Below are 26,827 nucleotides of genomic sequence, written 5' to 3' on the forward strand. Positions count from 1 at the left end.
TTTTGTTTGTTTTTAATCAGGTGGCAGTGATGTCATCAAATGCACAGTCCAGTGTCAACTGTTTATCTGTTTGCTAACGGTGGTTACTGAGTGAGTGTATGTCAATCGCTTCTTATCTTGCTCAACAAGACGTGCCAAATAGCTAGCTAGTAGCTCAGGCTACACATTGATGACCCGGTAAGTAAATGATAGTATGCTGTTATTGGATAGCTGATGCCATTTATTCATCTCGTTAGCTAGCCTAGTCAGCTACTAGCCAACATAGGCGGAAAACAACCACATCAACCCGTTGTTTAGCTAAATAACATTAACGTTACAACAATGACGAAGTGGCTTTTAACAGCTAGTTAACTAACCAATATTTTTGATGTTCTCTTGGATAACTAGCTAACGTTAACGAATTCCAATGTTGTTCGGTAACTTGCCTATCTACGACTGCTAGCTGTTCGCTACATTTACTTGCTAGCTAACGTTAGCTTTAATACCAAATATGTATTCATAAATAAACCAAGATAGACCACAGCCAGTCGTTAAAAACGACAAGAAATTAGTCATAGTGGACAGAACAATAAAGGAGTTAGGCAGAGTCAAGCACGAGCTTGAGATCCTATTGGCGCGTTCTAGCATACATTTGCATATTTCCGTTAGGGAACGCCTACTCTGAAGTGCGCGAGTGCAATAACGCAATTCGCCTTTGCACTTCTCAGCAACGTAATTGTTTTTTTACTTTAGCAAAGGGTAAAGTTTACACAATGTAACATTATAGTTTTGGCAACAGAAAACTATTGAGATCAAAGGTTTCATCAATGAATTTTTTTTCTGAATTTCGGCCAAAATCCATCTTGTTCCTTCTTCTATCACTGCTGGCCACTAGACTTCCTCTCACCAACAAATTTGGTAGTAAGTGGAACCGCCAAGCGGACGCTTCACATCTATACATCCGGTGTTATATCTTGTTCGTTGTTCTGTGTTAATACTAGCTAGCTAACGTTAGCTAGAAAAATACATTTCAATGGTCCGTAGCTATGTTGTTGTAGATATTTTGCTGTCTTAGCTAGATAACGTTAGCTAAAACAATGCATTTCCCAGTGGTGGAAAAAGTACTCAATTGTCATACTTGAGTAAAAGTAAAGATAACTTAATAGAAAATGACTCAAGTAAAAGTGAAATTCAACCAGTAAAATACAACTTGAGTAGAAGTCTAAAAGTATTTGGTTTTACATATACTTAAGTATCAAAAGTAAAAGTATAAATTATTTCCTTATATTCAGCAAACCAGACGGCACAATTTTTTTTTATTTTTTTTACGGAAAGCCAGGGGCACACTAACACTCAGACATAATTTAGAAACAAAGCATTTGTGTTTAGTGAGTCTACCAGATCATAGACAGTAGGGATGACCAGGGATGTTCTCTTGATAAGTGTGTGAATTGGACCATTTTCCTGTCCTACTATTCATTCAAAATGTTAAGAGTACTTTTGGGTGTCATGGAAAATGTATGGAGTAAAAAGTAGAATACAATTATTTACGAATGTAGTGAATTTGCCTAGTTAAATAAAGGTACCAAAAGTAAAAGTTGTCAATATAAATAGTAAAGTACAGATACCCCCAAAAACGACTTGAGTAGTACTTGAAATAAGTTTTAATTAAGTACATTACACCACTGGCATTTCCTTTTTTCTCGCTGTGAAATGCCCGAAATGCCCCATTTCAACAACACCAGCTAAGAACTTGTAGCCTCATAAGACAAATTGACTGTCCCTCTTCTGTTCCCATGCGTTTGGCAATCTGATTCGTGGATGGATGTGGCCCCCATCAACTGGATGAATGTGGCCCCCACACATACTATGCCCATAGCGTCTTGTACCAAACCTGGAGCTTACTAATAACAACTGCAAAGAGTTTTCAGTTGGGCAGGTGTATGTCTGGCAGGTGTGCTGTCATTAAAGCATTCACATTAGATGTAATGCACTGAAACATTATCACCCCATGCTGTTTTGTATATTTTTGCATGGTTTCCAATGTAGTTATTTAGGCTAGAAGTTGCTACAGGATATGTGATTCTCCATACCCTTTACAGGTTTGCTAATGGAAAGCCTCATACAAGGAATTTTAACTAACCTGTTATTGATGATATTTTCTTAATTCTCAATTCTATGGAGAAAAAATGTCCATGTCCAGTTGCAGGTGGTTCTACAAAAAACAGCGAAAACTCAGAAATATATTAAATCCACATTTTGCACCTAGTGATGAGTTCCCTCGCCATTTTAGCTTCCAGACATCTTGCAAATCCCAACATCTTTACAGGAACCTGCTGTTGTATTTTTGGGGGTGGAATTTTCATTGTTGGACATAAGACTGTAAAAAACATCAAATCTGTTCCCAAGTATTCCCACGGATAATAGAGAGACACGACGTGATCGTATTCAAATGTAAGCAAGGTTTGAAATGATTATGTTTTAGTCAAACTCTTTATCTGTTTGTGCTTCTTGCGGTCAATTTGCTGTCTACAAATTATTTGTAATTATGTTCCGTCCCCCCGACCATCCGCTCAAGAAAAAATCGTCCCACGGCTGAATCTAATTGATGATCCCTGGCATACAGCATATTATGATCATGTAGGGATCAGTCAACCTAGCTGACAGAACCTATGCTTAATGTTGTACTGCTGCTCAAGCTGATCCATGATAGAGTTTGATGGCTTTGAGTGGATATTCTTTTCAGAATCACTATCCTGTGGTGTCTCTCCCACAGCAACAAAGAAGATGATGATATAGGCCTAGTCTAGCATCATCCACCTGGTTTATGAAAATGGCAATAAAACTAAACTTCCTGCGGGTCAGCTATGCAAATGTTCAACGAAAACATTTGATTGAATTTCACATTTGCTTATTTCTATTTGCATTATCCGGTAATTGTTCCCCAGAGTGTTAAACTTAGCATGCCAGTGATTGATTAACACACATTCACTTATAAAGGATAGCCTTAAAGTATGTAGGGCCCTATAATATCCACGTTGCAGAGAATGCGGACAGAATCACGGAATCCAGACATTAAAATGTAATTCAACAATATTCAAAAATGTATTGAACTTTCTAGGAAATCAACTGAATGTATTGAACTTATTAGACAATTAATTAATTTGCCCAAATTAATCATGTCATGAACAAAATGCGTCAGTGATTTTTATTTTACTGCAACTTTCTGAAACGTGTGGGGGGTGCGCGCATGTCTACACTTTGTGTAACTGTTAGCAATTATGCTAATGATTACCTTCTGGTAAAGATGGAAAGGCTTTCCCGAAAACCTTCTCAATTAGCCTATCTGTTAGAATGATACCATGATTATATGCATCAATCCACAGGCCATTTGCTTAACTAACTCTGCAATCACATGAGCACTACAGAAACATCACTAACCAAAGGTCTCTTGCTGGTGCACATTTGCATTAAAGGTTAACTACACCCAAAAATAAAAATGTCTTCTATTTTTCCCAGACTTACAAAGTGGTCACCTGATGTGGTTTAAACATTGTTGTGGACTTAGAACATCCAATGTTGTTGTTCCCACGCCTATGATTTTATAGTGCCCTACTAATGCTTTGGTGCAGGCATACAATGCCTTTTGTTTGTGGCTCTGAATTATAGTTTTGACTAAAAAGAGTGACAACTCCCAATGGAAACACGAGGGAAATGTTGATCCCCAAAAAGTAGCAAGGAGCTGAACATTAGACAATGAAATGTGCATTCAATAAAATTAACAGAATGTAGCTATTCATTGTGTATGCCTGGACAGACAGGAATTGCAGTGGGCATATGGTTTGCCCTTGATCTATTTGCAGAGTGTTCGTGTTTATGCAAACAGGCGTACTCCTGCATTTTAAACCAAAGCACCTGTTCATGTGTTCACAGTCCACATAGGCTGCACACTTCTTACGCTACTGCTTTGAACTCAGTTGAACACCTACAGCGCTGTGCCTTTTCTGCCAAGGTAAGGATGGTGTACTATTGTAAAGATGTGCATAACAGTTGGTTTGATATTTTGACTTGAACCCCAATCTCTCGTTGATGATTGTTCTACTAATTTGACCTTTCTATAGTCCGCTTTGTTATAATTCTTAATGTGTTTTTTCTTTCTCATTGATCTGTATTACAGATCTATGGTAGGCTAGGCTATATCTAAGAGTCAGGATTGAAATGCATTGTTGCATTGTGGTATAGACTAGGCCTATATTTTCGGGTCCTGACTGTTGAAGTAGGTATTCAGAGGATTCCCCTCTACCCTAAAAACCTAATGTTTGTGTTGCTTGTCTGCTTTGCTAGCAGCACTGGATCCGACATTGGGAATGTTGAAGGGCATTAGGATGAAACACTGTTTTGTGTGCAAATACACCCTTGGCTGCTGTAGCCTAAAATAAACAGGAATCAGTTTTGCTGTTGAATGAAAAGGCCAGTACGTACTGAAGTCAGACTTGATAGGCAATGCAATATTGTATCTAACAGTAGGTTAGCCTATGTTTCAGCTTTCTCCAGAAGTAGATAAGTCATAAATACATTCATAAAATGTATCTACGTTTTCAGCTAAGTGGACATTTGCTGTTTATTTTAGCTGTGTTGCTTTTGAGTCGAACGCTTCCCCAACTGTACACATAACCCTCCCTTTAATGCGGTATTGTGCTACCTGCCAGATCTGTTTATCGCACCACCTGGTTAATGTTAAATTGCTCCAGAAGGACGACATGTTTACTCATAAACACCGACCCAGGGTCCCTTTGTTTACCGTAGCCATGGCAGCAATCAGCTACTCAACAAATATCTCCGGTTTATGTTGGCAAGAGGGAAACTGTTGCCTTGATTAGTTAAAGCAGAGTAACATCTTGTCTTTCTCTGATCTGCAACAATATTGAAGATGTTTCTAGGATAAGATAGATTGTCTTCAGTAAGAAACCGCATGTGTGCATTTCCATGTAAAAGTATCTTCACTAACGTGAAGTTTGTAGGAGCATGTCAAATGAAAGCCTTCTATAAATTATAGTTAGACATTATTTGCCTTCTTTAAATGTAAGAAACATTGCCTTGTGCTTTGTAATTCTGTTACCAAAACCCCATATCTTTTAAGTTATTTTCTAATTTCTCACCCTTATGAGAGAGGATAATGAGCGTTCACAGAAATAACAAGTAAAGGTAGACCTACCAATTAGTTAGTGTTTTTATTTGTTTATGAATTATTAAGTGATTAAAACACGTAATTCTGTTATCAAATCAGTAACGTAATTACTGCAATTAAATTGGCTACAATTGGAAATCCAATTCACAAACCACAGCTGGGTCACCTGCTACTGTCTTTCCTTCCACTGGTATACTGTTCAGCTCATACCTTTGTCTGGTGGTCAAAGCAAGACTGTGAAAACAGTCTGGTCCTGTCTGTCTGTCTGCCTGCCTGTCTCTGTCTGGTTGTCTGTCTGTCTTTCTTTCAGTTAATGTCACCTCTTCTGACTCTTTCTACCACCTACCCACTTTCCATTTAGTGTAACAAGCATCCTCACCCACTGACCATCGACCGATACCAAATATCAATGGACGTTGAAATTTGGTCAGTCCGCCCTGGCCGGACCAAATCTGAACCAATCATAAACTTCTATATTTCACAAGTTTGGACAAAACAGTACAGACAAGTAGAGCACACTAGAGTGGAGTACAATATAATGTACTGAACATATCTACCGTACTCTACTGTGCTGTACTGTGACGTCCAAACTTGTAAAACGAAGACGTCTGATTGTTTCAGATGTGGTCTTGTTTGGGGGCGGCGCTCATTACAATAATAGCTAGTGTGTAGCATAATACCCAAATATGCAAAATAAGGATATTGCATATTTCTACTTTTATGTACCTATTCAGGATACATCACCATGAAGAGAATGATATTCATGTCTATAATTATGCATTTCTGTATAGTACAGGTCAGGATGTAATTCCATTACCGGATGTAAATCCACTTCCCCTACTGTAGTTCAGTAACCAAAATATATATTTTTCAAACTCAAGGTGTCATGTAGCTGACACCCCATTCTTTCTGCAGACCTCTTTGAATCTTAATTCAGAGCTGATATTTAAGCTTTTTTGGAGAATGTGGTTGAACAAAAAAACTGAGGGAGATTTTAACGTAATTCTGTTACCAAACTTTGCGTCTGCACAGTTTGTTCAGTAAATGTGTTTTTGTGAAACTTCTGTGTAAATTGTTCAAAGTAGTCCGTGTGCATGTAGTTATATGGGCAATCTGAATTCAAGCTTAATTCCGTTATCGTGGAATTGCCCATGTGCATATGTAATTGTTCCAAAAATAAATGTAGCCTAAAATCAGTATTGTGGAAAGTCACTGTGAATTTACATGAGGTTTACAGCGGCTCTCTTGTTTTTGTTCTGTTCTCAGTTCAGTGAGTCCAGATGCATGAGTCTGGGTCAGAACAGACAGCCTGCACCAGTCCAGCCAATCAGACGGAGAATGGGGACAGTGCTGAGAAGGATGATTGTCTGAGTGCTCAGCCACTAACTCCAGAGGGTTCTGGGGCTGACAGCCAGCAGCAAAACCAGGTTACCAAACATATTTTATAAAGTGTGCCACATGCTTACTTTCCACAACTAAAGCATATGGGTTCTCAAATGGTCACATTTAGCATATTTCTTTGTTTGTATGATAGGTAGGATATCTCTCACTGAGCTTTGAGCCAACTGTAGTGCTGCAGACAGAGACTGCTGAGACACTTTGTGATTGGTGGAGAAGGATAGATCTGTGTTATTGGTTAGTTTTGTGTATGCACACAAGCACTTTGTCAGACAGTGTAATGTTGTGCTCGGCTTACTGCTCTGTCTTTCTCCACCCTGCGTCTCTAACTGCCAAAGACGACCACTGTAAATGGAGTTGGTCAGGTTTGTCAGCTTGATTATTGTATTTTGGTCTACTAGCCTATTTCTACATGTAGATAGATAACGCTCGTTTGTTTACTGGTATATACATTGGTAGAATTTGCTGGGTGAAAAGGACTACGTTAAAGTGAAACACTGGTCATCACATATCTGTGTAAACTAAGGACCAAGATAGTAGTTGTGTCTGTGTTAGTTAAAGTGAATTTGCATGTGTCACTACTACCTAACATATTTATAATGTTATTGTACTGTATAATCAAAGGTAATTTACTTAAATCATATGAAAATGTCCTTAGCTCTTTATTGCCTCTTCCAAGCATTTTCCTTACTCTGGTCTTGTAGTTTATATTCCTGCATTGTAGTTTATATTAGTGCATTGATGGTTTGTGTGTGTCTCAGTTGAGTTTGGTTACATATGGTTTGTTAAATCTCAGTTCAGGTAGAGATTAAGTATAAGGGTCTGTTATATGAAAAGTGATTATATTTTCTGGGTTTCAGAAAAGGGATGTAACTTGTTTTTGGCAACATTAGTCATAGAGCACAGACCTCTCTTTGAGGACTAGCCCAGTGTTTACATTGTCCTTCATGGGTATGTGGGTTTCTGTCACATCAACAATAATAATAACAAAAGATGTTTGGGCTGGTCTGCCCTGACGTCATGGAAACAAGGATTAGGTGCAGGATTAGGTTTTGCTGATGTTGTGCATACAAAAGATGAGCCATTCCCATACCATATACAGTGACTAACTGGCCCTATCTGGCTCTCTGAAGTTTTTTTTCTTCTGTACTGCAGACTTTAAGTCCAGCTGATGCAATTATTTTACCTTCTGCTTTAAGTCATGTAAGCCATGAGTTTATCCTCAGTATCTGCTCCAGGGTATAGGTCTATAAGGATCTTGATGAGCACTGAGCATCAGAGCATGTTTAGTCCGTGTGGGAAAGGGCCATCTCCTTGGCAATCCACTGTTATTGTTAGCCTAGAGCGTCTGTGACATCCTCCAGCAGTTTGTTTACTGAATCCCAAACAGAGCCAGCCTTAGTGGGAATTGTTTGTTTGTGGTTCAGACCTTAATTAAGGCCCTATTCCCACTAGGAGATATGAAGAAGACTCTAAGGAGCGGGGTGGCGAAAGAGAATTCAACTTTTCAATTCACATTACATCCTTGCCTTACCTTTCGTTGTGGCTGTCCACATGACAATCTTGGTCTGTAGCTCAAATTGACTGTAAATATCACAGTAGCTACTAGCCAGAAAGCACAAACTATTCAACATTGACAAAAGTTTCTTTTAAAACATATTACACTGTTGAATAATGCAACCAAACCATATTACACTGCAACAATTCACAAGCATGTATGTGCAGACAATTTAAAGGGTTTATTTTCTCGTCTGTAGGCTACACTCAATACATTTTAGCTTCAAGACAAAAGCACAGAGTTACTGGTAACTAAAGCTAACAAAATGTCTTCATCAAGTAACGTTAGCATATCAAAAATGAATGATTTAACCCTCTCATATTATTATAAAAGTACAGTAGGCCTACATTACAACAAACCAGGCTTCATTTTGATCAATATCATGAAAATTATTTAATGTGGTAAAAGCGAGTTGTGACAGGAAACGTGAGTATAACTGACTTCACCACAACAAGCTGTTTTATATGGAAGTCCATACCCGCCACCAAATTTGTTTAATAAAAAGCCTCATGATTTGTCAACGTGCACAATTAGTTTGTGCTTCAGTCTGACCAACTACATTCTACTGACAACAACCACAGCTGCAGGTAGCCAGAGAAGCCTATGCGCTCTGATCCCATCTGGGCTTGGCCAGGGGAAATGTAATGTCATGTTTTTATAGCCTAAAATAGGCCCATTTATTTGTGTTCTGAGAAAGTGATTTTATATTCACACTTCGGGTGGCAAGGCTACCTACACTATATATACAAAAGTATATGGACATCCCTTCAAAATAGTGGATTCGGCTATTTCAGCCACACCCGTTGCTGACAGGTGTATAAAATCGAGTACACAGCTATGCAATCTCCATAGACCAGCATTGGCAGTAGAATGGCCTTACTGAAGAGCTCAGTGACTTTCAACTTTCATAGGATGTCACCTTTAAGTGCTGTTATTGTGAAGTGGAAACGTCTAGGAGCAACAACGGCCCAGTCGCAAAGTGGTAGGCCACACAAGCTCACAGAACAGGACCTCCGAGTGCCCATGATTTTGGAATGAGATGTTCGACGAGCAGGTGTCCACATACTTTTGGTTATGTAGTGTAGGTCTTTTTAATCCAAAATGATTGACTGGAATGAATCAATCAATACAATAGTGATGACATGCTATATGAGTATTTACACGATGCAACCAGCCATACAGTGAGCTCAGCCCTGTTCGTTTTTGTCAAATCTTTGTCAAATTTTTAAACCATATGACTTAATAAATCTGGTTCCATCATAGCCCGTTTAAAACAGTTTATGAATGTTTTTTTTCTTTTTTTCTAGCTGATTTATGTCATACACTACAACTAGGGTCCAGAGTTGGTTAGATTAGCCTACTATCAGATCAGGAATAACTCTGGGCCCCAGGAACCCCCAAGTTCCTGCAAGTACGCAAGTTTACATTTGAATAATATGTGTATCCGACGATATTTTTACAAAAGTATTGTAAGTGTGACGAGGCTCTAAAATGCAATGCAGTTCTGTTTTTGCAAAACTTGCCATGCATCCCTGGCTTTGTATTCATTTTTTATCTATACTAAACAAAAATGTAAACGCAACATGCAACAATTTCAAAGATTTTACTGAGTTACATTTCATATACAGAAATCAGTCAATTGAAATAAACAAATTGGGCCTTAAATCTATGGATTTCACATGACTGGGCAGGGGTGCAGCCATGGGTGGGCCTGGGAGGGCATAGGCCCACCCAATGTGTAATGATCATGCTGTTTTAATCAGCTTCTTGATATGCCACACCTGTCAGGTGGATGGATTATCTTGGCAAAGGAGAAATGCTCACTAACAGGGATGTAAACACATTTGTGCACCAAATTTGAGAGAAATAATATTTTTGTGCGTATGGAACATTTCTGGGATTTTTTTATTTCAGCTCATGACGCATTGGACCAACACTCTACACTTTGCATTTATATTTTTGTTCAGTGTATTTATTTGGCTTTAATTATTATGTTTACTGTAAACATCCCCAGAGCTGTGGGTGTTAGGCAGAGAGGGAGGGGTAATTGCTGGATGCCTAGCAAAGGTTATTCATATGTTTTGGTTTTAAAATGTTAAAAAAACACTTCAATGGTGTTGTTGGCATTTAGTTTTTCTGTTATTTTCAGGCATGGCTATGTCTAATCTGTGCTCATGTGTATTTGTGTGTTGTCAGGTTCCAGTCTCAGTTTCTATGATGACACTGAAGCAGCAGCAGGTACTCAATCCACAGCAGATCCAGGCCCTGCTCCAGCAGCAGAAAGCACTCATGTTACACCAGGTAATTACATCATATTCGCCACACAAATCTACATGTAAATGCTTTATTGTGTTCTGTTTCAAAATTGTAATATTAGCAGGAATTTTTGTTCATTTCTCTGTACGTCACCTATTTTTCATGTGGATCTTCCAGTGAGATGCTGATGGCTTGAACGTGACCACTGTATTTCTTAATGACCTTCCATTAACTCAAGGTGGGGGGTTTTCTATTTTAAAAAATCTACAGCAACACATACAGGATCTCTGCCAGAAACAGCAGGACCAGTTCAATGCCCAGCTCCTACAGCAGAAGCATGCTGAGAAGTCAGGCCAAGAGGTAGGCCGACGTACTTATTTTTTGTCATAAGTCTGTATTTTGCTGTCATCTAAATGTTCCAAAGCGCTATATAAAATCAATGTATTATTATAGTATTGCTGAGGCCTCATGTGTACCTCTTCCCCACTCCCCTACAGCAGCTAGCTGCTCAGCACATGGCCATCCAGCAGCAGCTCCTGCAGGTCCAACAGCAGCACCTCCTTAGCCTCCAGAGACAGGGTCTCCTGTCTGTCCTGCCCTCCATGAGCCCCTCTGCAGCTCAGGGTAAGTGTCTACCCCCCCAGCCCCAACCCTAATCTAACATACCTTCCCCCATCAAGTATCTGCCCCATGCTTAGTTTGTTGTTGCTGTCCTCCTCCATGGCTACAAGGCAGCTACATTTGTTTTGGTTGTTGTTGGGCAAGAATATTATAGTTATTTGGCTGAATTAATATATGTACTTGTGTATTTCTCCTAGGTTTAATGAAAGGGTGTGAGAATGGCACCAGCCTGCTCTCTGGTGGTGAGAATCCAGCCACTCTTCAGAAGAACCTGCTCCACAGTCAGCAGTCTACCACCAATGGGAATCATTCATCACAGATCCTAAAGAAGAAAGACAGGTGATTAGTCATTTCGGAACAGTGTTTATTCATTCTCATCTGTCCAACCTCTTCCTGAAGTGTTACATTGATGATATATATGTGTGTCTCTCTGCAGTGGGCCTGTGGATAATCACACACAAAACACTCACCCGCTCTATGGACACGGCATGTGCAAATGGTCTGGCTGTGAGGCTGTCTTTGGAGACTTTCAAGTTTTTCTCAAGTGAGTTTCTCCTCATCTATTCAATCTCTGAGAGACAAATTAAGTTCAATCTCTCTTACTGTAATAGCAACACTGGGTTCTAGTGGCTTCTTCAGTGTTTTCTTGTTTTATAATAGAATGTGTTTTTCTCCCAGGCATCTGAACAGTGAACATACACTGGATGACAAGAGTACAGCACAGTGTCGAGTGCAGATGCAGGTTGTTCAGCAGCTAGAACTGCAGGTACACAGTAGACAAGACATTTGCTTAAATAAAGCCCGTTCATTGTACAGTACCTTCTCACTGTAATCAACTTCACATGACATCTTTGTTGTTTTATCTTCTCCTCAATGAAGTTGAAAAAAGACAAAGAGCGTCTGCAAGCCATGATGTCTCACCTCAAATCCTCTGAGCAAAAGTCCAAACCAGCAACCCCAACGGTAAGTTTCTGGAGTATTAAAGTGGGCATGTCTTAAATTCAAATGATGTTACTAACAGAGTAAGACGAGTATTAGCCACAATGGTAAAATAATCATCCTTCAAGTTTGCATTCCCTACAGCTGTGTTCTCTGTATTGCGTTTTAAATGAATCTTTACTTTTTATTTGCTAGGGGAATCTTGTGCCCAATGTCTCCTTCTCCCAGGTGACGTTTCCCAAGGTGCTTCCTTCCATGAGCTTGTCTCAAAGTGCCACTGCTCCTTCTACACCCCTGACACCACCCCCAACCACCTCCTCTATCCTCCCTCCCCACACCCTGCTCACTGTGAGCCCTGGAAGGAGATGGTACTCAGACAGCAAGACCATGAAATACAGCAAGACCATGAATCAAGGTGAGTTAGCAGTGTGATGCTGAACCTAATGAGGGTAGTAGGGTACATATTTTGATGCCTGTGGTAGTTTATCTACTTGAATGGCTTCAATCATTGATTTTAATAAAACACATTTTGTTAATTCCTTAACAGATATTGTTCAGAATAAAGAAGCTAGACCGCCATTTACATATGCAGCCCTAATAAGACAGGTAAGGAATCTTTTATTTTATTTCACCCTGGTTTATCCTCCGATGACTAAATGTTAGCTATTGTTTGCTAATTGAATGTTTGCATTTTTCCAGGCAATATTTGAATCGCCCTATAAGCAGCTGACACTAAATGAAATCTACAATTGGTTCACACGAACATTTGCCTATTTTAGACGCAACGCCGCAACATGGAAGGTATTTCGTTGTCTATTTAAAGGGTAATTTACATGTATATGAATACCCTTGTCCTATGTTTAGTTGCCATGCCATATTCATTAAGTTTTTTAGGAATGTTACATGGTATTAGATCAACTTGTATGGAATATGTATGTTCTTCTTTCTGACTCTGCAGAATGCAGTGAGACACAACCTCAGCCTCCACAAGTGTTTTGTGCGAGTGGAGAATGTAAAAGGAGCTGTGTGGACAGTTGATGAGATGGAGTTCCAGAGGAGAAGGCCCCAGAAGCCTTCTGGTGAAGGGTACGTTTAACATGCTCGGTATCTCCAGTATAGCTCCATGTATGTCTCTGTTTCTCAACATGTTAAACCTGTATTTTTGTTGGTATTATACTAATACAAACCATGTAACTAAGTTTGGGCATGATCTGATTTATCTCTGGAGAAACTGTAGAGCAATGTGCACATTGAGCTCACAGAAAAACCCGAACTAAATGGAATTCATATAATTGAATCGACATCGGTCAATCAGTTATTTAAAAAATTGAAAATAACTGATATTTCGGTTATTCGCTCAGCACTAGTAACTAAAATAAAAGTGTCTTGTGAGGATATCTTGGTCCCTATATTTCCCAGTGTGTGTTGAATAGATGAACATGTGTTTATTTGTAACTGCAGGTCTCTCAAGAGGGAGAACACTGACCATGGTCACAGCTCAGCTTTCCTTACTCCTAAGGTAAATGCTCTTTTGACTACTTTGAGTGCTAAACCCAGGACCGGCGTTAGGGGGCCTGGCCACATACTGTACCTCCTTTCCCGTCCAAATAAAATATTGAAATCTTGATAATTTATTGGGCCGAGAAGCACGCCGACAGAAAGACTCATTCATCTCGGGTAAGCATCCGAGTGAAACAGTTCCTCTCTGTCTCAGTATGTGTAGACCGTGTATCTGATGCTGCCTGGACAAAAACAATATGGCATGTCATACTATTTCTGTCCAGACAGCATCAGATAGATGGTCTACATATAGTAAGACAGAGGAGTGCTGTTTCGCTTGCTCGGATGCTTTCTCCGGTGAGAGTTTCAGCAGAAAGGAAGAGGTGACACGAGGGTTCACTCTCGCCCCAAACTCTGTCCAGAATAATCCCAATGATATTCTGTGTCAGGCTTTCAAGAGCAGCTGTGATTACCTTTTAATATTGATCAGCTTTAATATTGCAGATAGATTGTAGCTTCCATCAATGTAATTGTCTGCATCATTTCCAATCCCCAATATATTTTTTTGTAACTATATACAGTTGAAGTCGGAAGTTTACATACACTTAGGTTGGAGTCATTTAAAACTAGTTTTTCAACCGCTCCACAAATTTCTTGTTAACAAACTATAGTTTTGGCAAGTTGGTTAGGACATCTACTTTATGCATGACACTAGTAATTTTTCCAACAATTGTTTACAGACAGATTATTTCACTTTATTATTCACTGTATCACAATTCCAGTGGGTCAGAAGTTTACATACACTAAGTTGACTGTACCTTTAAACAGCTTGGAAAATTCCAGAAAATTATGTCATGGCTTCTGATAGGCTAATTGACATAATTTGAGTCAATTGGAGGTGTACCTGTGGATGTATTTCAAGGCCTACCTTGAAACTCAGTGCCTCTTTGCTTGACATCATGGGAAAATCAAAAGAAATCATTCAAGACCTCAGAAAAAAAATTGTAGACCTTCACAAGTCTGGTTCATCATTGGGAGCATTTTCCAAATGCCTGAAGGTACCACGTTCATCTGTACAAACAATATTATGTAAGTATAAACACCATGGGACCACGCAGCCGCCATACCGCTCAGGAAGGAGACGCGTTCTGTCTCCTAGAGATGAACGTACTTTGATGCGAAAAGTGCAAATCAATCCCAGAACAACAGCAAAGGACCTTGTGAAGATGCTGGAGGAAACAGGTACAAAAGTATCAATATCCACAGTAAAACAAGTCTTATGTCGACATAACCTGAAAGGCTGCCATAAAAAAGCCAGACTACGGTTTGCAACTGCACATAGGGACAAAGATCGTACTTTTCGGAGAAATGTCCTCTGGTCTGATGAAACAAAAATAGAGCTGTTTGGCCATAATGACCATCGTTATGTTTGGAGGAAAAAGGGGGAGGCTTGCAAGCTGAAGAACACCATCCCAACCGTGAAGCACGGGGGTGGCAGCATCATGTTGTGGGGGTGCTTTGCTGCTGGAGAGTCTGGTGCATTTCACAAAATAGATGGCATCATGAGGCAGGAAAATTATGTGGATATATTGAAGCAACATCTCAAGACCTCAGTCAGGAAGTTAAAGCTTGGTCGCAAATGGGTCTTCCAAATGGACAATGACCCCAAGCATAATTCCAAAGTTGTGGCAAAACGGCTTAAGTACAACAAAGTCAAGGTATTGGAGTGGCCATCACAAAGCCCTGACCTCAATCCCAGAAAATGTGTGGGCAGAACTGAAAAAGCGTGTGCGAGCAAGGAGGCCTACTAACCTGACTCAGTTTCACCAGCTCTGTCGGGAGGAATGGGCCAAAATTAACCCAACTTATTGTAGGAAGCTTGTGGAAGGCTACCCGAAATGTTTGACCCAAGTTCAACAATTTTAAAGGCAATGCTACCAAATACTAATTGAGTGTGTGTAAACTTCTGACCCACTGGGAATGTGATGAAAGAAATAAAAGCTGAAATAATTAATTCTCTCGACTCTTATTCTGACATTTCACATTCTTAAAATAAAGTGGTGATCCTAACTGACCTAAGACAGGGAATTTCTACTAGGATTAAATGTCAGGAATTGTGAAAAACTGAGTTTAAATGTATTTGGATAAGGTGTAACTTCCGACTTCAACTGCATGTCACCAGTAGGCCTTGTGAATATACCGGTAATCCCTGTCATTTGGTTACATACATTTCTGTTAATGCATGTAATAATTTGTCTTTTTCTATTCTCATTCTGAGTGGAAACGTTGTTAGCAGAATGTGAACTCTGCAACACAAGTTTTGGTTTATTTCATAACCATAATTTACGAGTTTTGTAAACCTTTTCATTGTCTTTTATTTGGAATGTTCCATGTGAGCAATGAGCATGTCTGGTTTCTCTGTCCTGATAACGTTGAGGGAGCGTGCGCCTGAGCACGCTAGAAGTAGGCCTACTTGGCCTGCTGTGTGCAAATGTAGGAAAGTGCCCATTTGATTTCTGATTGTCTTAAAACTTCTTACGGCTGAGATCCCGTTAACGGGATCGACTTGACAACAGCCAGTGAAAGTGCAGGGCGCCAAATTCAAACAGATCTCATAATTAAAATTCCTCAAACATGCAAGTATTTTACACCATTTTAAAGATAAACTTGTTGTTAATCCAGCCACAGTGTCCGATTTCAAAAAGGCTTTACGACGAAAGCACACCAAACGATTGTTAGGTCAGTACCTAGTCACAGAAACACAGCCTTTTTTCCAGCAAAGAGAGGAGTCACAAAAAGCAGAAATGGAGATAAAATGAATCACTAACCTTTGATGATCTTCATCAGATGACACTCATAGGACTTCATGTTACACAATACATGTATGTTTTGTTCGATAAAGTTCATATTTATATCCAAAAATCTTAGTTAACATTGGCGCGTTATGTTCAGTAATGTTTTGCCTCCAAAACATCTGGTGATTTTGCAGAGAGCCACATCAATTTACAGAAATACTCATAATAAACATTGATAAAGATACAAGTATTATACATGGAACTTTAGATAAACTTCTCCTTAATGCAACCGCTGTCAGATTTTTTTTAAAGCACACCATGCAATAATCTGAGTACAGCGCTCAGAGACCAAAACAAGCCATACAGATATGCGCCATGTTGTGGAGTCAACAGAAGTCAGAAATAGCATTATAGATATTCACTTACCTTTGATGATCTCCATCAGAATGCACTCCCAGGAATCCCAGTTCCACAATAAATGTTTGTTTTGTTCGATAACGTCCATAATTTATGTCCAAATACCTCCTTTTTGTTTGCGCGTTTAGTTCCAAAATCCAAATTGATGACGCGCAGGCCAGACGAAAAGTCAAAAAATTTCATTACAGTTCGTAGAAACATGTCAAACGATGTATAGAATCAATCTTTAGGATGTTTTTAACATAAATCTTCAATAATGTTTCAACCGGAGAATTCCTTTGTCTGTAGAAATGTGATGGAACACAGCTAACTCTCACGGGGGCGCACCTGAGTGAGCTCGTGGCACTCTGCCAGACCCCTGACTCAATCAGCTCCCATTCCCCCCTCCTTCACAGTAAAAGCATCAAACAAGGTTCTAAAGACTGTTGACATCTAGTGGAAGCCTTAGGAAGTGCAATATGACCCCATAGACACTGTATATTGGATAGGCAAACCTACAAACCTCAGATTTCCCACTTCCTGGTTGGATTTTTTCTCAGGTTTTTGCCTGCCATATGAGTTCTGTTATACTCATAGACATCATTCAAACAGTTTTAGAAACTTCAGAGTGTTTTCTATCCAAATCTACTAATAATATGCATATCTTAGCTTCTGGGACTGAGTAGCAGGAAATTTACTCTGGGCACCTTATTTATCCAAGCTACTCAATACTGCCCCCAGCCATAAGAAGTTAACTCACCACATCCACTACTAATAATAAACTGAGCTTCTCAGTCATTTTTTTTTTATACCTCACACAGTAAGGCAACGAAGCCTACAGCCATTGAAAATGATAGTAGTTCCTCACAGTATTTGAAAAATAATTCCAACACTCTCCTGGCCTCGATAATCATCAAGCCACGGTGTGAAAGAGCAAATATATCATGATCTGGTGACCCCATATATTCAGTGGAAACGTCATTTAAAAAAATAACTGCTGTCTGTAAGGTGCTCACTGGTACGGGAAACACTGAGGGCCCGGAATAGGCTAATTAAATAGAAAGGGAGGCATACAGGTGGAGTAGAGATTAAAATTTAAGTTCTTTCAATCGCATTCATCAGGATGTTTTTATTTGTCGGCTTTAGGTCTATGTATTTTACTTGGTTGACGATGGAAATTGTAGCCCTACTACTGCATTGGCCTATAGGCTAGATGCACTAATTTCTTTAGCCGCCAATGGACCACGGTGTATCAATGTGTCCATATGGCAGAGGCTGGTGTTCTTGCATTAGTTGAATTTTAACTTTTAGATTTTTATCATTTTAATAATGATTTTTATGATTAATCACATGACAATGATTTTGAGAAACGAAAACGTTATTATCGAAATTAAACTGTTTCATGAAAATGCGCATACCGCATACACAAATAATGATAACTAGCATGCAGATCGGTAGAAATAGTATGATAAATTGTTAGCTTCCCCAAACTTGAAACTCACGAGCTGCCTATGGTCTTTAACACCCATGAAAAATATTATTTGCAAGCGCGTGCACACATAGGAGGTCCCGTAAATATATATATTTTTTAAAGGTGCCCCGCCTATGGAAATCAAATGCCCGTCCAACTTATTCGTTCTGGCACTGGCCCTGGATAAACCTATGGCGTGTCTTTTCAGGCTAAAAGGCTAGAGAGTAGTATACCTCCATTCAACCCAGCCTCTATAGGAGCTCCCTTTATGTTCTCTGTTCCAGCAGGAGGAGATGAATGCAGCTCTCTGGTATGGGAATGGATCCTACAGTGACAGCAGTGAAGAGCAGTACCCAATGCACCCTCTGTGAGTTCTATCACCATTCAAAACTAGATTTGATAGAGGAGAAATGGTTCTTAGTTTCATAATTCATTATAAGTACATTTCTTCCTTATCATTACTTTTCTTCTCAGCGTAAAAGAAGAGCTAATGGACGAGGAGGCATATGAGAATGTGCCCCATGACTGTTCAGAGACTGAGAGCTCTGATGAGCACAGCTCAGATGTGGACCAAGACGGCGGTAGCCCAGAGAGACCCAACCTGCAGCTGGCTCATGTGCCTTCGCAGTGAAAGAGGGACTGTTTTCAAACCTGTCACTCTCCACTGCAAGACTCCCACATTGGACAACTATGAGATATACCAAATTAATATAGAACTGCTTCATATCAAGTGGAAAAACACACATTTTCTGTTGAGGAAATAAATTAGTATTTTATTTATTGAGGATATTTTGTCCTCACTGTTGTACTGGGTTTTATCCACCGGAGCTCACGTTGAAGACAAGAGCTGATGGCGGAAGCTTTGTAACACCCCTTGTCCTCAAATAATGCATCCCTATCGGCTTATTGTGAGGCTGTGGGGAGCCCTATGGGGAGCTCGCTCAGTGATGCAGAGATATTTTAAAATTTTCTTTCAAGAATGTGTATATCAATAACCAAAGCATTGGCAATATTTATGGACAGCACTTCATGAAGATTAATCTTTGTTTTCTCCCTCTAATTAATTTTGACATGAGAGTACCAGACAACCACCAGATTGTAATAAGCTGTTTTGTTTGACATGATATCCTTGAGAATTGGTTACTTTTAAAAGGGAGCTGTACACTGCCAAAAATATGATTTATGTGTAACTGATCTGTTGGCATATTATTTATGTAGCCTACTAATCATATTTTTTTCCCCACTATCCCAAACATGGCTTTTTGGACTTAATTTAGTGTTGTATCATACATTCCCATAGTTGTGCACTAAACGCTGTCTCTAATACATTCCGTATAAAAAGTGTGTGGCGAATGTCTGGTTTGAAGCATTTATTATTGTGTTTATGAGCAGGTTTTGAGTTATGACCTCAGTTTGTTTTAACAGTGTGGTAATGGCCATACTTCGGTGGTCAATATAATGTGGATATCTAATGGATGGCAGGAAGAAGACGTTGTTTGGCAGGAGAAGGTTTTACTGTAAATATACTCCCTTCATTCAGTTCAGACCACATCATCATCATCATCAACCAGCAAGGATGTGTGCACACTGCATAGAGATGAGTAAGTAACCTATAGTGGCATCTATATAGGCTCATACCGTGATAGCCTATCTGACTGAATAGACTGAGGTCGTCAGAGTGATAAAATATACTTACAATTGACAAAAACTCATCCTGCCAAAACTTTTTGAGCTGTCTGGTTGGCTATGGCTTGGATCCAGATGGGGGTGTGTCCTGTCCTGCACGTTTACAGAGCACTGCGATCCAAGCTGCGCTTCATCCACACAGGAGGATCCAGCAGCTTTACAAGGATTGGATGGTTCTGTCCCTTTGTGGACAATAAATAATTTTCTTGTTATCCTTTGTGAAGTTTTGTTTCAGGGAAAGTCAATTTGATTTTTAGTTAAGAATAAGTATCTTACCATAAATATGCATACGTGAAAGGAATGGAATATGATCTGCAAATATTATATAGGCGCATAGGTTATATTATTAGGTTGCATGGGCATGTGGTAATCTTATCAAACATTTTTAATAACTGAATCTTGAGAGAAAAAGTTTTTTTTTTAAATTGGTTATCTTCAATTTTTCTGGTTAGGGTCATCTTTGTATTTACTGGTTAATGGTAGAGCCAAGTATCATAGTGGGGAATTTATCTCCATTGCAAGAGTGCTTAAGCAAATGTGGTCCCATTCTACCTTGACTGCTGCAGACTTGTATTCTGTGGGGTAAGTTGAGCCAAATTGTTAGTTCAGCCACCCCTTATTTCTAAGAAACCATACATGAAATTAATCGTGTCACCAAATATTTAGGAAGAGTTCATCATTTCCTGGAGTCTGTGAAGGAAGAAACTAGATGGAAAAAGTGGTAAGTAATTTAGGTTAAAAAAAATATTTTTCACAAATGCAAATTAATTTGTGTTCTAGGTTTTATGATGCTTGTACAGTATCTAAACTAAAGTAGATCATTTTAAGATTGCTTTATACATCAGTTGGGGTCTCTAAGCTACAATATAAAGTCCTAAAGCTAGCATGAAAGTGCATCCCTGTAGCGGTGTGGACTAATGTAGTCAAAATTGTATAAAAGCCCCTTAGATATTAATTTAGTATCCTTTAAATTTAATTAGATCTACAATTTACATTTTATTGATTTACCAGTATTTTCATTTAGAGATTCTGGTAAACTCTTTGATGTTTCCTTTCATGTGTTCTACCAATTATTATTGAATTATTCACCATGGCAACTGTAACGGATGTAAAATGGCTAGCTAGTTAGCGGTGGTGCGCGCTAATAGCCTTTCAATCGGTGACGTCACTTGCTCTGAGACCTTGAAGTAGTAGTTCCCCTTGCTCTGCAAGGGCCGCGGTCTTTGTGGAGCGATGGGTAACGACGCTTCGTGGGTGACTGTTGTTGATGTGTGCAGAGGGTCCCTGGTTCGCGTCGGGACGAGGGGACGCCATAAAGTTAAACTGTTACATTGATGCTGTTGACCCGGATCACTGGTTGCTGCGGAAAAGGAGGAGGTCGAAAGGGGGGTGAGTGTAACGGATGTGAAATGGCTAGCTAGTTAGCGGTGGTGCGCGCTAATAGCCTTTCAATCGGTGACGTCACTTGCTCTGAGACCTTGAAGTAGTGGTTCCCCTTGCTCTGCAAAGGCCGCGGCTTTTGTGGAGCGATGGGTAACGATGCTTCGTGGGTGACTGTTGTCTGTGTGCAGAGGGTCCCTGTTTCACGCCCGGGTCGGGGCGAGGGGACGGACTAAAGTTAAAACTGTTACACAACCACTTGTTAGTATAAAAACTAAACTTATTTCTCAGTTTGGTTGGCTTTCGTGGAGATCAGACCATTTCCATTTGCAGGGATGTTTCTCAATTTTTGACCAAATAGCACATGTATGCTCTGTTTCATCATTAAACTCCTAGACTGGGCTTCTGTGTCTGTCATCACTATTTTACCAGAGTGCAGTCCGGTATCCGTTTACTCCTAGTGGCCTATCCACACATTAGAGAGCACCAGACTCTGTTTTAAAAATGTTTACCTTGGGGTAAGTTGAGCCAATGGCCACCATACCCCATACAAATGACACTGAACAGAAATATAAATGTAACATGTAAAGTGTTGGTCCCTTATTTCATGAGCTGAAATAAAAGATCCCAGAAATGTTCCATGCGCACAAAAAGCTTATTTCTCTCAAATTGTGTGTACAAATGTATTTAGATCCCTGTTAGTTAACGTTTCTCCTTTGCCAAGATAATCAATCCACCTGACAGGTGTGGCATATCAAGAAGCTTGTGCTGGGGACAATAAAAGGCCACTAAAATATGCCGTTTTGTCACACAACACAATGCCACGGATGTCTCAAGTTTTGACGAAGCGTGCAATTAGCATGCTGACTGCAGGAATGTCCACCAGAGCTGTTGCCACATAATTGAATGTTCATTTCTCTACCATAAGCCGTCGTTTTAGAGAATTTGGCAGTATGTCCAACCAGCCTTACAACCGCAGGGCGAGCGGTTTGCTGATGTCATTGTTATGAACTGAGTGCCACATGCTGGCTGTGGGGATACGGTATGGGCAGGCGTAAGCTACGGGCGACGAACACAATTGCATTTTATTGATGGCATTTTCAATGCACATAGATACTGTGACGAGATCCTGAGGCCCATTGTCGAGCCATTAATCTGCCGCCATCACCTCATGTTTCCACATGACAATGCACGGCCCCATGTCGCAAGGATCTGTACACAATTTCTGGAAGCTGAAAGTGTCCCAGTTCTTCCATGGCCTACATACTCACCAGACATGTCACCCGTTGAGCATGTTTTAACTGTATGTACATTGCCTTAGTATTGCTGGACCCCAACAAGAGTAGTAGTTGCCTTGGCAATAAAATACAAATACAGAGGGAGGAGTAACTGAGTGCACACTACAGGAGAAAGGTGGATACCGGACTGCACTCTGGTAAAAGAGTGATGACAGACACAGAAGCCCAGTCTAGGAGTTTGGGACGCAGTACATATCCTTCCAAAATGACAGAGCCAACTGTGTCCCATTCAGTAAATGAGGGCGTGCACTGACATGATGAATCTGATAGTGGTACGAGCCAACAAACAGAGTTCAGTCTGGTGCAAGTGAACTGGGCATGGAACAGACAGACTGGTGCACAGTCTCAGCTGCTGTCAGTTGTCAGCTGCTAAAATATGAGTATCATTTACATGTTGTCTTTTTCTTGTGGAACAAGTTGAAGGATTTATCACATCTAGTCATAAGCATGCCAAAATTATGATCTAGCTGAACAGCAGTGTAAAAAAGGGCAGTATACCTCTGTTTCCAAATCTTAGGAAACAATAAATTATTTAATACATTTGATTAGTGTTCATTTAAACTATATTAGTTATTTTAGAACAGGGCCTATTTTAATCTTATGAGATGCATCATTTTTTGTTGACTAAATGTGGGTCAGCAGTGTTTTTAATAGAGTGGTGACATATTTACTGGAAGACAATCTCTTTCTATTTTGGGTGCAGCTGCCATTTCAGCGTGTGGTTCTGTAGGTGTACAGTAGACCAGTATACTGGAAAAGCCGTTTAACACTTTCAATTTGGTCTGTACAATTCTACTTTGCATCCCAACTTTAATAGGAGACTACTGTTCTTGTTGACGGTGTAATTTTCATAATATTGTTTTCATTATTAAAGATTTGAGATGTTAAGTATTTATAGACAAGCCTGGCAAAAATAGTGAAGCTTTATAAATCCATGGGTTGTAACTGATGGCAATTCTGTTACCATTCAGACGTGCCACTCTCTGACTGTTGTTGTGATCACTTACCATTTCTGCTGGCTCCTCAGCATCCAGAGCATCTCAATATGTCCTGGACAGTGGTCAGCCCCATTGTGTTCACCTACAGAGTGATCCAATGCCACAACCTGCTGGATGATGGGAACGACCCACTGCTGTGTGGTCATATAGAGGACCAGGAGGAGCTCAAGGCGATCAGAAGCAACACCAAGCACATCAACGGCTTCATTGTCATTGATGAGACAGTCAATCAGCTCTATGGCTCCCAGGTCACCAGGTACTTGATGCCAGAAATGTTCTCTATAGTATCCTCCCACTGCCCACTACAGAGGAGAACAGGTCCATTAAATGTTCTCTATAGGATCCTCCCACTGCACTCTACCTAGGACAACAAGTCCATGGAGCACATGACCAGGATTCTGGAGGAGGTCCACAAGTTTGGCATAGACAGGCGCTCTGAGCCCCTCATTGCTATTGGAGCAGGGGTGTGCCTGGATGTGGTGGGCCTAGCTGTTTCTTTCTACCGGAGACGAACCCCCTATATCCGTGTCCCGACCACCCTGCTCTTCTACATTGATGCCAGTGTGGGGGCTAAAACTGGAGTCAACTTTGTCAATGGAAAGAACAAGCTGGGGAGTTACATCCCCCCCGGTCGCAACGTTTTTAGACCGAACTGTTCCTCGCCGGCAGGTTTCTATTGGGATGGCAGAAATGTTAAAGGTACTCATCACAATATGTATGTGAGTTGAATATGTGTTAGCATTACAAACTGAGCATATCATCTTTCTAAAACGACTGAACACTGTTCTGTGCATTTCGAGACATCTGGATAACGGGACAAGCATCCCTTAACAGCAAGATGTGGTTGTATTTGTCTGCTCTCTATTACATGTCTGTTACACTCTTTACTAATCACCATTACTAATGAACAAACACTTTTTACAAGCCTAAACCACCCCATTGATAGTGCCTTACTTACATTGTGTTTCCAAACTCTGTATGGAGCTAATAAATCAGCTATGTCCATCATCCTTTGTTTTCTAGATGGCCCTGATGATACACAGGGGCCTGTTTGAACTCCTGGAGACTGAAGGTGGGGGACCTGCTGGACTCCAGCTTCCAGTCCTATGACCAGAAGAGCAGTGGCTGTTGTGACCTGGAGGATGCTGCCACTACATCCCCACGGATTGCCATAGAAACCATGCTAGATGAGTTGGCTCCCAACCTGTGGGAATATGACCTGGACAGACTGGTGGACTTTGGCCACCTAGTCAGCCCTGAGCTACGAATGGTAAAAGTTTATCACTGAGTTAATATGGAAGGGATATGAAAGGATGGAGAAAATGGCATCAGGGAAGGTGTGAATGCTCAGATATATTTTTGACAAGTGAAGAAATATGCATGCAGTATAACTTGACCTTCTTTGCAGAAAGTGCTGACTGTGCTACTCCACGGGGAGGCGTGAACATCGACATGTCCTTCATGGTGTACGTGGCCCACCATAAAGGGCTCCAGATGGAAGAGGAGAAGGCCCGGATCAGCCGCTGCATGATGGAGCTGCCTGTGTGGCACCAGGACTGCACTCTGGCACTGGTGCAGAAGTCTCTGAGTGAACGTCTGAAACCCTCTGCAGGGTACCTGAAGATGCCTCTTCACACAGGACTGTGCTGTGCAGGTCTGGACATCTTTCCTTTGATTATTGAAGAATATATCTTATAAATGCCTCATGAGCTAAGTTCAACTGTCTTACCCCATCAGAACCCAAAATATAAGTTTGTTTTACTCCTATTTTTGTAAACAAAATAAATGTAAACAAACAGCCTCAAAACATGGTTATATCAATAATTGTAATGTCATCGATGGTCTGTCCTTCCAACAATAGCTTCCTCTATGAATTTGAGAGTGGTTACATTTCTCCCACCCCATCCCTCAGCTTTTTACCAAAATAGGAGTGGGTAGCCCACTTTGTTATTGTCTCAAATGCTGATTGACGCTTTAAGAACACCATCGAACTGTCTTTTTATGTCACGACTTCGGTCGAAGTCGGTCCCTCTCCTTGTTCGGGCGGTGTTCGGCGGTCGACGTCACCGGTCTTCTAGCCATCACTGATCCATTTTTAATTTTCCATTGGTTTTGTCTTGTCTTCCTTCACACCCAGTTCCAATCCCATCAATTACATGTTGTGTATTTAACCGTCTGTTTCCCCTCATGTCCTTGTCGGAGATTGTTTGATTGTATGTATTGTGCAAGTCATGTGTCGGTGTGCGATGGGTTTTGTACCCACTTTTATTATTTTTTGTATATACTTTTTTTGTGTTTTATGAGCACTTATTAAACGACTCCGTTTATACCAAGTTCGTTCTCCTGCGCCTGACTTCCCTGCCACCAACACGCACCCACTACATTTTAAATCAGAACATTCCTAGACATTCCATACAGTATGAGTTTTGGAATTTCCAAAACAAGTAAATGTATCCGATGGGGATGTGTGAAACTCAATCCTCAGACTGAAGTGTTCCTACTTTTGTCACAGAATAGATAGCTTTTTGCGTGGCCCGACTGGTAAGACGCTTCGGGACGACAGTCAAGTGTGCTAGCAAGACAGAGGTCCTGGGTTCGAGCCTCTGTGTGAGCTGAATCAGTAGGAAGTGGTACTCGCTAAGCAAGCAACGTGACATCCGTTACAGATGGTGCCGTGACCTGGATCTGCAGTTGCGCTCAGCTCAACACTGGGGTCGCTTTTGAGTAAGTTTGAGGGGTGAATGTAGCACATTGGGATGTGTGAAACTCACTCTTCGGTCTGAAGTGTCCCCACTTGTGTCACTGAATAGCTCGCTTTCCCTAGCTTTCCCTGTGGCGCGACTGGTAATACGCTTCGGGAGGGTAGTTACGTGTGCTAGCAACGCAGAGGTCCTGTGTTTGAGCGAATTAGGAGGAAGTGGTTCTCGCTAAGCAAGCAATGTTACAGTACGTCCGCTACACAACCACATTTACTGTACAGTCTCATCTCTACAGAAATCTTCCATGACATCGGTGATGATATTCTGTGTCAGGCTTTCAAGAGCAGCTGTGATTACCTTTAATATTGATCAGCTTTAATATTGTAGATAGATTGTAGCTTCCATCAATGTAATTGTCTGCATCATTTCCAATCTCCCATATATTTTTTTGTAACTATATACAGTTGAAGTCGGAAGTTTACATACACTTAGGTTGGAGTCATTAAAACTCGTTTTTCAACCACTCCACACATTTCTTGTTAACAAACTATAGTTTTGGCAAGTTGGTTAGGATCTACTTTATGCATGACACTAGTAATTTTTCCAACAATTGTTTACAGACAGATTATTTCACTTATAATTCACTGTATCACAATCCCAGTGGG

General features: G+C 40.4%; 1 protein-coding gene and 1 pseudogene across 7 annotated transcripts; both read left to right on the forward strand.

Moving 5' to 3' along the window:
* The first annotated feature begins 23 nt into the window (after positions 1-23).
* Positions 24-19,454, forward strand: LOC139557466 (forkhead box protein P1-B-like). Of its 7 annotated transcripts, XM_071372298.1 has the most exons (17): positions 67-177; positions 3,913-3,991; positions 6,434-6,594; positions 10,320-10,424; positions 10,650-10,739; positions 10,877-11,003; positions 11,198-11,339; positions 11,437-11,544; positions 11,679-11,766; positions 11,880-11,963; positions 12,135-12,354; positions 12,487-12,545; positions 12,639-12,740; positions 12,898-13,025; positions 13,401-13,458; positions 18,386-18,468; positions 18,576-19,454. In XM_071372298.1, exons 3-17 carry the CDS (start codon positions 6,448-6,450, stop codon positions 18,730-18,732), a joined length of 1,698 nt encoding a protein of 565 aa, XP_071228399.1. In that variant the 5' UTR covers positions 67-177; positions 3,913-3,991; positions 6,434-6,447; the 3' UTR covers positions 18,733-19,454. The 7 variants fall into 7 exon arrangements, with proteins under 7 accessions (XP_071228403.1, XP_071228400.1, XP_071228398.1 ...); XM_071372302.1 differs by lacking the exon at positions 3,913-3,991 and having other exon boundaries at positions 24-90; positions 18,389-18,468; XM_071372299.1 differs by lacking the exon at positions 3,913-3,991 and having other exon boundaries at positions 26-90.
* Positions 19,455-23,421: 3,967 nt separating this feature from the next.
* Positions 23,422-26,525, forward strand: LOC139556859 (2-epi-5-epi-valiolone synthase-like; annotated as a pseudogene).
* Positions 26,526-26,827: the final 302 nt, after the last annotated feature.

This window comes from Salvelinus alpinus, chromosome 28, assembly GCF_045679555.1.
Source record: "Salvelinus alpinus chromosome 28, SLU_Salpinus.1, whole genome shotgun sequence".
Lineage (NCBI taxonomy): Eukaryota > Metazoa > Chordata > Actinopteri > Salmoniformes > Salmonidae > Salvelinus > Salvelinus alpinus.

Coding starts and splice junctions, on each gene's coding strand:
- LOC139557466 (XM_071372299.1), top strand. CDS start 6,448: ATGCATGAGTCTGGGTCAGAACAGACAGCCTGCACCAGTCCAGCCAAT. Junction 6,595..10,319: donor ACAGCCAGCAGCAAAACCAG/GTTACCAAACAT, acceptor GTGTGTTGTCAG/GTTCCAGTCTCAGTTTCTAT. Junction 11,545..11,678: donor GACTTTCAAGTTTTTCTCAA/GTGAGTTTCTCC, acceptor TTTTTCTCCCAG/GCATCTGAACAGTGAACATA.